This window comes from Micropterus salmoides, unplaced genomic scaffold (assembly GCF_014851395.1).
Source record: "Micropterus salmoides isolate LMB-PRFRI ecotype aquatic unplaced genomic scaffold, ASM1485139v1 Ms_hic_scaffold_17, whole genome shotgun sequence".
Taxonomy (NCBI): Eukaryota; Metazoa; Chordata; class Actinopteri; order Centrarchiformes; family Centrarchidae; genus Micropterus; species Micropterus salmoides.
The window spans coordinates 2,919,153-2,930,459 of record NW_024040817.1 but is presented as its reverse complement, the minus strand read 5'-3'; the positions used below and the strand labels follow the sequence as shown (position 1 = coordinate 2,930,459).

At 39.5% G+C, this 11,307-nt stretch overlaps 1 protein-coding gene across 1 annotated transcript; it reads right to left on the bottom strand.

Annotated features, from left to right (window-relative positions):
* Window positions 1–7,472: 7,472 nt before the first annotated feature.
* On the bottom strand, window positions 7,473–11,211 carry LOC119907668. The gene is made up of 4 exons (XM_038725385.1): window positions 11,151–11,211; window positions 10,124–10,414; window positions 8,533–8,766; window positions 7,473–7,921 (listed from the first exon to the last, which is right to left on the bottom strand). The coding sequence occupies exons 1-4, from the start codon at window positions 11,209–11,211 to the stop codon at window positions 7,761–7,763; spliced, it is 747 nt and encodes a 248-aa protein (XP_038581313.1). The 3' UTR covers window positions 7,473–7,760.
* Between the last annotated feature and the right edge of the window lie 96 nt (window positions 11,212–11,307).

The following is an 11,307-nucleotide window of genomic DNA, read 5'->3' as shown; positions in this document are numbered from 1 at the left end:
TTAACCAGACAAGGGGCGGATAAAAAGGCAGAAGATCAAGCAGGCAGGCAGATAAAGTGGAAGCTGCTGCCTTCCAGTCAGAACCCAGAATTACCCCCTTGAAATTTCCAACTTCCGACATCCAAGCGTTCCAGGTGCAGGATGAAATGAAACCTATGCAGACGCAGGGGCCTGGGGAAGTGGCTAAAAGGAGGCCTTTCTGTGGTCCCTTTAAATATTTTGATATTTAAAAAGCTCCAATATTGTTATTTGTTTAGTTTTTTGAATAAATAATTTTCCATGTAAACATTTGCACATGTTTTCAGATTTCAGACAGCAGATATTACAGCTGTACTTGGAGAACTCGGATGAATTTTATGGATGTGTACGAAACAAAGTTACGATGAAGTACCAGACTTTTCATGGTAGCTGGGGTTTGTTAAACTATGTTGAACTAGTTTCTAATCGCGAGTGTTGTAGTGGAGCTGATATGTCTGACAATGTGGTAAGTAAACCTCAGGAACTCATTTTCTCAGATCGACAGATGAAGGAAATGCTGAATGAGAGATTGCATATAATTACAGAGGCAAACAGGAGGTGATGTAATGACTTCAGCTCTCTTTTACAGATCCAACCTTTAATAGAGGTCAAAACGCACCAGTGACTTTAGTACCACCTTTACCTCCAGCAAGACAAACCAAATCTGTCCCTCTTCTAGCTGCTCGTTACCTGACGCAAACTTCTGTTCGTATAGGGATTGGGATACTCTGTTTATTCATCATGACCAGCTTCACTGTCACTACCTGGAGAAAAGGTGAATATAGTTTGAACTGCAAGTGGTTTTGTGCATCTGAAACTACTTAACAATTGTGTATCATAACAAGTAATGTTTTGAAACTCCTACTCATAACTCCAGAAAGAACTTCAAATTGTAAAGAACTAGGTAGCACTCGGAGTGTTAATTCGTTTTGTGCAAAGGTGAATTGTGCAAAATTTTCAACTGAGTCGCACTAGTATTCAAGAATTACGACAGTTTCACTGCCACATAGGCCAAATAATAAAATAATATCCAGGCTCATCTAAGTATTATATGTTTCAGTGTTGGTGAAGCTGAAGGTGAAAAATCAGGGTAAAAGAGGGCAGATTTCTGTCTGGGTGCATGTGTGCGGTTTATACTGACAGATTTGTCTGAAACCATAAAAAGTTTTCGCTACTGAACTTTACAATTTAGGAATTATAACTCCAATGTAAAATGATCTATGGACGGCCGCATGGTGGCACTGTTGTTAATAACATGTCTGCACCAAAACAAATGACACAAATCAACCAAATCACCTGTCCCATGGCCCAACAAGTCATTTTTGAGACATTCTGCTAACAAACAAACATGTTGCAAGTCCTGGATGAACATGACACAGTCCTAATCATTACTAAAAACAGGTTGTTTAAACTGTTGACATTTGCTGAAAAGTTTAACAGAAGATAAATGAAAATATCGTTCATCCTCTCCTCTCCGTGTTTATCTTCTCTCTCTTGCAGCTCGACGGAAACAGAAAATGATCTGTGATCCTCCATCACACAGAAACTGAACCGTCTTCAGTTTTCATCCTCAGACAGTCCCACGATAAACTGGCATCCTGCTTTCAACGATGTGTCTACTGGTCTATAAGTGACACAGACCCTTTCAAGTACTTTGCCTTGTGGTCCAGCTCATGTCCACACGTGCTGACGTGACAGTTACAGCTCGCTGTATCTCACTTAGTGTTGAGGAGTAACTTGTAATTTAGTGACGTAATTTAATAACAAAATACAAATATCTATATGCAATACGTGATTTTGCATGAATCAAAGTTTTGTATGCTTCTTTACGTCCCATGTACACTTTATCTCTCTTGCAATAAAGACTTAAGGATGAAAGGATGAAAAAAATATCCGCATTATTCCACCACACGAATGGCCCATCAGTCACCGCTCACTCCTCCCACGCTCACGCTCTGTTGGCCCTTGTGCTAAATAATACGCACTGTCCTTTTCTTACGTCTAATAAACCAGTTGACGACTACTACAACTTCTACCTCTGCTTGTTTGTCGTACATATTTAACTTAGTGATGAAACAGGTAGAGCAGTTTGTCCGTTTGGGCTACTGTAGAAACATGGCGACTTCCATGTAAGAGGACCTGCTGTGACCACAGTCGGTCAGATTATTAGACTTGTGTTCATTGCCACAGAGAAATTTGGATACATGCTAATTAATAATTCATTCTCTGCAATCTTATAAGTTGGACCTGTCAAATTTCCAGAAAACGTCCAACACAAGTATGGATTGAATGCAGTCACAAAAAGGCTAAATACACACAGACACATTGAATTCCTTCCTTGTTCACCTTATTAAGAGTGTTTTAATAAATTGTTACTACATTATCTCTCAAGCACAAAGGAAATGTTTATATTCTCAGACTGTCCGTTGCTTCAGCCTCCCATCCTAAAAGCCCACTTTCTTCTGATTGGCGCAGCTACCGGAAGCCTCCCGAGGGGCAGAAACTGGCTGGCACAGCGCTTATGCATGGAAATAGATCTGGCTATGTGAGACTAGGCAGCTCTTGAAAACTCATCTCTTCCTCTTATAACACCTCTAATCCCTAACCTTTAACTTTCCTAGTTTATTACTTACATTAAGACAATAATTTTTCTTGTAGTACAGGTTTTCTGAAATATTAAATAATATGCAAATGAGGCAGAATCTAATGAAATATTTGTTAATTTGCATCAATTTAACAAACTGAAATCACTGGATTAAGTAATTTTCAAAATTATTGTTTAATTTTGTTGAGACACTAGACTGTTAAACATTAAAATGTTTTTACAGAAGGGCTTTATTTTATAAATCAAAAAGTACTGTCAACAGGAAAAAACAAACAATTTAATTTTTGACATGTTTTTGTGAATAAGATGTTCTATAATTCAGGCTGTGAATGATACCTGAACAAATCCCTCTGTAAAGACCTTCAGAACATAGTCAGGAAGACAACTGGAAAGTCTGTAAGTGCTACTGCAGTGGAGATTTTGGACTCAGCGTATGTAGAAAAACACAATTTCAGAAAACAGCCTGTAATGATAATTATTGTAAAATTCTACACATTTTCTTAGAAAATCAATATTTACAGAGCCAATATCGAAACCTTTCTGTGTAGTGCAAGGTTAAGTTAAGAGCATCGTGAGCAGTGAGATACTGGAAAGCACATCCGAGTCTGCAGAATCCTCTGAATGTGTGAAATTTTAACAATATTACATTTTTCACACCAGCTGAATGAAAGCAGGTGACAAAAAGCAAACAAAAAAAACACAAGACTGTGCACAAAGAGAAAGATTCTGTTCAGCTGTGCAGGACGTCCTCCAGCTCTTTCGACCAGACACCTGCGAGGAAACACAAGAGGACAGAGCAGGAAACATCACAGACAGTTCACAACCCCAAATGTAAAAACTATCAGTCACTTAGAAAGTAAGAGAAACTTTTAGGCACTTTGGATTGTTTACTGGAGGGTCAAGATTTTAAATAACTAAATATTTTTTTCTCCTTTCTGAATTATGGCAACGTTTTTGCTCTGGTTCAGTTTACAGAAGGAGGAGAGTCTCTGATGGGTTCTGACTTCTGATCTGACTCGTGTGTTGGATGGTTGATGAACGATAACTTGGACCTTTAGCTAAATTCCACAAAGCTGTTTGATCTATATTTTTCTGTCTTTGTTGTACCCTATTCTGTTAAATATGTGCATATTTAACATATATACAATCATCCATACACTTTATCTATATAGATATTTTTAAATGCTAAAAAATTTGTTTAAAAATCCGTCTTTATAGTGACTTTGGAGCTTCCTCGCTCTTCCTGAAAACAGAAAACACCCTAAATATCTGATCGATTGTCGTCACGCCCTCTTGACCATGACCCGGGCTGGTGGCTGTGTGTGTGAGTGGCTTTTAATTTGCTTTTTGCCTTTTGGGTGTTTGCTGTGTGCTTGGTGGGTTTTGTTTTTGTCTGTCTTCTCTTCCATGTCTCCTGGGGCTGGGGGGCGTGGTCTCCGGTTCACTACGGCTGTGGCACACCTGTTCTCTGTCACAATCAAGCACCTGTTCTGCATTCGCTCATCTGCACTCACTACTTAACCCCAGTCCTCGCTGGATTGTTGTGTAACCTGAGTACGTGGCACACCAGCCTCTGATCGCAGCCTAGTCCTAAGTCTGGTTAGTTCTGTATTTCTCGTTTGCCTGCTAATTCGCTCTGTCTTTTGCCTTCAGGAAATTCTGTCCTGAATTCCTGTCCCCAACAGAACCCGGCCCTTTGCCCCGATCCCCCTAAGCTCACTTATTCCTTCTGTTTATTTTTCAAATAAACCTCTTAAATTCACCGTCTGCTTTTGGGTACTACTTCAGACCCTGACAACTGTGAAGTCAAAACGTTAAGGCAATTTTAACACCGGCTGTGACATCACTGATGTTCAAACAGCAGTTACTTCATCTGAAATGCATTTAACTCTTCCAAATTCAGCCACAGTAGAAATGGTAAAAGTAGTAGGCCTTCCTCTTTTGTTTTTGCATTTAATTTGCCTTAAAGTGAATTTTGTTATTTCAAATGAACTCAAACCAAACCCCCATAGTGTGATTGAACTACAGTGAGCTTTGACTGTCATGTGAGAATGTGTGGCCACGTGCTGAACTACTTAAAATCTGTGTCAACAGCAGTTCCCATCTAATTATCAAGCAAAACTTGAAAAGTCAGAAAGAGAATTGGGTGCATTTGCGTCTTTTGGAGCAAATAGGCTACGCAAAGTGTAGTTTCGTCAGAAGTTGTGAAGCAATTCAAGTTTTCAAATAAACAGCTTAGGCAAACACTTTCTGTGAATTTTATTCAAGTCTTCTGCAGAAGGAACTTACAGGGACACAAATGCACATCCGAGTGAGCTCCAGTGTCTCAGCACAGGCAGCTTTTATCCTAATCTCAGGGTCAGCACTGTCTTACCACTAGAACATGTCGTCATTAAGAGGTCCTCAATCTAAATCTATCGCAGAGACATTCAGCCCTAAACAGCCAGGTACATGTTGTAAAACAATGAAAGACATGACCCCCTGGACGCATCACACACATTTACCCAGTACCTGATAAACTAGAGGCCCTCAGTGTGTAACATTAATTACATGACTGATGGTACTCATTCCCATTACAAAGTTGATGATACTCATGGCTGTAATAAACAAGAAGTAGAGGTTGCAAACCACAAACAAAACCAGTCACATAGACTGAGGACCACAGATCTGAGAAAAATGGAGAGAGGTCAGCTAGTATTGGCCATGTTTCATTCTGTCCAGAGACAAAGACAAAAAGGGATTTCTAGTAACTATTTTTTGATAAAGGCGAAAACCACCTCAAGCATGTGTAAAAACCTTCCATCACCCTTTTCTAATGTGATATTTCAAAATGCGCATAAAAATATGTTGACGGAAACATGGCTATAGACTAGTAGTCAGTGACGAAAGCAGGATGCCAGTTTACCGCGGGACTGTCTGAGGATGAACGCTGATGACGGTTCAGTGGTTATCGCACTAGTTTCTGTGTGATGGAGGATCACAGATCATTTTCTGTTTCTGTCGAGCTGCAAGAGAGAGAGAGAAGATAAACATGACGATATTTTTATTTAACTTCTGTTGTAATTTTTCATTCAATGTCAACATTTAAAACAACATGTTTATGGTAATTAGGAATGTGTCATACGGGACTTGCAACTCTGTTTGTTAGAAGGTTGGTCCATGGGACAAGTGACTAGTTTGGGTGCAGATCTAATAGAAGCAACAGTGGCACCATGTGGCCGACCACAGAGCACTTTACATTTTGGAGTTACAATTCCTGAGCTGTCAAGTTCAGAAGCAAAAATTGTTTTTGGTAACAAATCTCTCAGTATAAACCACACATACACCCAGACAGAGTTTCTGTCATCTCCCCTCTTTTACTCTTTACTTTTCACCTACACTGAAATATATGTAATACTTAAATGAGCCTGGGAAAGATACATATTGTAGTATTATTTGGCCCACTGGACATAAACTGTAGTAATTATTGAATAAATTGTTTAACTGCAACTAAATTTAGAAGACCTGCACACGTGCTGGTCAGTTTGACATTTCACCTGTAGGTGGCGCTACAGAGACATGATAAGTTGATATACTCACTCGCTGGTGTGATTCAATTACATTTTGCACAACTCATCTTTTCATAAAGCTGAGATAAAACACCCTGAGGGCTTTCTAGTTATTTCTTGTGTTATTTGAGATGTCTTTCAAACATCACTTGTTTATGACACAGAACTGCTGAGTATTTTCAAAACCACTTACAGGTCAAACTATATTCACCTTTTCTCCAGGTAGTGACAGTGATGCTGATCATGATGATTAAACAGAGTATCCCAATCCCCACACGAACAGACGGCCACAGGTAAAGAGCCGCTGGAAGAAAAGGAAGTATTCATAATCAGACCTTCATCAATCACAAAACATTTGGTTCATGCTTCAGTCTGAGTTTGTGGCTCTTAGGAGGGTTTGGGGACCTGTTACATGTCTGTGTCCACGAGGATCCTTTTTAAATGGATTTATTCTCTTTTTGTTAGAATAACTTGTTTTTAATTTTGTTTTTCTTTAAGTTCCTGATTAATTTATTTTTTAGATCTGTTTCATCTTAAACGTAAAGTCCACTGAATCCGCCTGCGTAAGGTCCCTTTATACTCCTGCGTAGGGGCTACGTGCGTACCTGCGCCGTAGGCTACGCACGCAGCCATGCATTTATACTTGTGCGTGGGTCTGTCCGTCAATTACAGCCCCAAACGCTAGTCGGCAGTAGCGCTACAGCATCCACTGTGTTGGGCAAGCTAACTTCCGGTTTAACGTAAACTGTAAACGAGCGGCTGGTGTAGCCTTTTCAAATGTTACCGACCGAATGGATCACATTCTGATAGCGAAACGAGTCATTTCGCTCGGGTTGCAACGGTCAAATATTATTCACTGTGTTTCAGCCGCCGTTTTGGCCGCTAGCAAATGTTACTTCAAAGCACGGGGTACTTCCTGTCGACTCTGAGGCATTGCGAGGCTACCCAGCCGACCAATCACAGAGCTTATGGTCCGTGTCGACTCGACATGTAGCTACATTTTTGAGGAGGTGCACGTCAGCCTACACCGTCGAATTGACACAGAAATATAAATTTCACTTTACGGCTGCGTTGCGGTTGCCGGAGGTAATCGCGGCCATTCTAGTCAATGTTTGTGAGTCCACCAGACGAGGCTCTCCGCTCCGCAGAGAATAGCTAGCGAGTCTATTTTTGATGGAAGCCGCGTCAACCAGGCAGGAAGTCAGACACAGAACGGCAGAGAGAATCCGGCCAATTTTCAAAATAAAACACCCTGTGCAGACTCCCGATCATAAAACAACAATAAACACGGTTAAAACACAGATAAAGAAACCATTTAACTACGTAGCCTACTCTCTCATAGTAGAAGCACAATAAGCAAGCAGTAATTACCAAATCAACAAAATCTAAACATGTCAGCAAAATCAGGCCGGCAAAACGCTCTGATTCAGACATGCTCCCTGTGGGGTATGCCTCCGTGCAGACGACAGAACAAAATGTGGTCACAGAGACCTTGAAGAATGTAGTAGAAGCACAAAAGACAAATTAACGTTTAACAATAAACATGGGGAAGGCTACACGCTCTGCTGCCCATAATGCTACACTCGTTCTCATTCCCGGGTTTCTTGTTGGGACCTTTTTTTGTTTGTTGTAGTGTTTGCAGGTGGTGTAAATGGTCCGGTTGCTGCTGCCGGAGGAGACTTTGTTGCCGCTGACAATGTTGTTTGTCTTGTTGTTGGTGTTGAGGTGGTTGCACGTGGTGTCTTGTTACCTTAGAGGACAGATAGTATACTGCATAAATCTGGACACAGAACTGCACAGAAGAACAACACAGTCATGGCATTTAGCAAAAGTGTTCTCATGACATAAACCACTTGAATGCGGAGGACGGGGTTTACTTGACATTTGAAATGCAATTATCCTCTCTCGAGTTTCACTTGAAAGAAGCATTAAACCTCTTGGTTGTCCTGCATATTTACTTTTATTTAGGCTTGTATACAGTGATTTTTCTCTGCATGATCTGCTTTGTCAGAGGAGGTGTCAATGGTGCGGATTTTTGTGGTGCCTTGTTGTTGTAGAAAAATAGATGTATATTTCAGGGCAATAAAATGCATCTCATGAAACAGAATGTCTCACAATTATTCACCATGTTTAAAAATAGAAGAAGGCCGGGTGCAGTTTTTGTGGTGAGTCATCGAGCACCAGAGTTCTCACAACGGAAACCACTTGAACACCGAGCAGGGTCTACGTTACTTCCTATTCTGCAGAAACAGTCTCTTGACATGTATTTGAAATCAGCACTGAACCTGCTCTCTCTGCTGTTTCTCTTTTATTTAGCTAATTAAAATGTCTGTGTCATGTTTTCTGTCTCAGATCTCTCACCTTTGGTCACAGTCAGATACGCAGCTGGTTTTCCATCACAGTAGTAAAGTCCAGAGTCTTCAGGCCGCAGGTCTGTTATAGTCAGCGTATTGTCAACTGGTGAAACATTAAAACGTCCTTTTTGCTGTATTTCACCAGAGTCTCCGCTCCATGTTGGAACAGCTGATCCTCCAACATCAGGGGGGCATTTCAGAGTGACCCTGGTCCTCTCTGCAGCCGTGACTCTGACTGTCCCTGAACACAACAAAGAAAACAACATTCATGTTTCACAATGCATCAGAGTTAATTTATTTAATGAATTACTTTATGTGGATTAAAAAGTGTATTTAACTTCTCGACCTGTCTGCTGCAGAGAGCCACCGAGTTGCTCTGTGATATTGCTTCATATTTATACAGAAAAGTAAGCGAGGAACTACCTGTACTTAGTTCTGAAAATATGTGTCTGTGATTTGATTCCAGCTATCGTTGTAATTTTACTTCTCTATGAAACAAGTTAGCATAGCATAACCCTGAGCGATCCGAACTGCATTTAGAAAACAAGTGTTTTAAAAGTTGCTTCCTTGCGGACATACCTGACTAAACTTCTTATGTTAAACAAATCATAGTTAGGGATCATTATGATCCATTAATTGCTATTTAACTACAGTAAAATGTTTCTTTTGGGTTCATTATGCTGTAGTGAACCAGATAAAAGGTGAATATTTGCAGGTTGTGTTAATTTGCTTTAGAAGAGCTGCGTTCTACCAGCCACCTAAAAAGATAAACACCCACAGTGGGACCAATTTAGTCGCATAAACCTCTAAAAAAATATATATTTTTGAGAACTTATTTACCAGCGCAGTGCCGAGTAAAGATATAACCCCCACCCTGCTGCTTTTCATTAACATTAAAGTCAGACTTGCCACCGACAACACTGGGAGAAATCTCAGGGAAAATCAGGAGTGATCAGTGATTTTCTGTGTGTCAAATTAAAAATATGTATGTTTAATCAATATATTACAAAGCTTTGACAATGCACAGTGTCCTGATTCATGGGTCCTCACTTCCATAGTCCTCCACTGGTTTTCACTTCTGTTACACACAAGGAGAAGGACACACTGGAGGATACTTAAAATAAAAGGAGAGAGAAATGTAATGTAATTTTAAGTGTGCAACTGTATTAGGAAAATACAAGTATCAGATCGGGACTCTGAATCGGCAGATAATCAATATTAAATGACTCGGATAGGGATGGGGGGGCGAAAAAACTTAAACTGTAATGTATTTGATTTCATATTTAATGAAGCATATTAGAATTGTGTGTATATAATATGAATAAAATTACCAATTTAAAAATACAAAGAAAAGTACAACAAAATGCTTCTCAACCACAAGAACAGGAAGTTAATGTAAACAAAATTACTTTCCTTCGTTTCCTGCCACCATAGTGTTGTAATAAATGAATTAGTATCTGATTCAGAGTTTTACATTGTAATTATTTTAATTTAAAATTATTTATTAAAAGTTGTCAACGTTTAATAAAAATGAATCATTCAGCTCAGACATGATTCTGAAACAGGAAGCAGAAAACTTTATTATAGTGTGATGTTACCTTGTGGGATCACCGTCAGCTCCACAGCTGGTTCATTATTACAGAAGTATCTTCCAGCGTCTGAGACGGTAACTCTGCTGATGTAAAGTGACTTATCTCCCGGTGAACTGTATCGTCTGTTGGGATCATTGTGTCTTAAGTCTCCGTCACCATCAGCTGTAAGTATGTTGACTTTGTTTCCATTAATCTCTCTGCTCCACGTCACTTTACCCTCCACAGGGTGAGGACATCGCAGAGTGACCTGGTGACACTGCAGAATGGCCGGGTTCTCATGCTCCTCGTGATTTATAGCTGCAAAAGAAACACTTTACATTTAAGTAAAAAGTTCACATTTAACTGTCAAATGCAGTTATTGCACGTTGAATACAGCTTTACTTGGTGGTTTTACATTATAAGTCACACTAATGAGAACATACCAAAGATTGCATGTTCTTCATGAATTATTTCAGTTGTGTTGAGTTTGACTCAAGCCAATCATACTTTAGTAAAAGTACTAATACAATACTGGAAAAATACTCTGTTACAACACTCTGCATTGAGAAGTATGTAAGTATAATCGGGAAAAGTATTAAAAGTACTGAAAGTAAAAGTACTCTGTGCAGTAAAATGTCCCTGTTATATATTCCATCATCAGATTAAGTCTTTATGCATTAATTGAAAGCAGAATTAACTGCTGTAGTTGTGGAGGTGGAGCTCAATTTGAACCATTCTGTATCAGACTTTCATTCAGGATCAATCTGCTGATTTGTTTTTGTTTTTTCTCCATTAACTGATTGATTTATTGGTTTGTAAAGATTCTGCCATCAGTTACCCAGAGCCCAAAGTGACACCTTCACAATGCTTGTTTAATAAAATTATTATAATAAATAATCCCATTTGAGAAGCCAGAACCATGAAATGCATTTTTGTGTATGATCAATCTGTTGGGTAGTTGTTTTTTTTTTAAACAAAACATCGTATTTTATAAACTCTGTATCTTTTTAAATGCATACTTAAAGTATTTGAGTAAATTTTTAAAGGTTCTTACCTGCAGAGACTTTACAGCTCAGAGCAAAGGCTAACAGGCAGCTGCAGATAATCGCGCTCATCTTCACACAGACTGAAATGACTCAGTCCACAGAATAATGTCTGACATCAGTGAGGCCAAACAGGAAGTGTGTGGCTGCCAACGCTTGTCCCTCAAA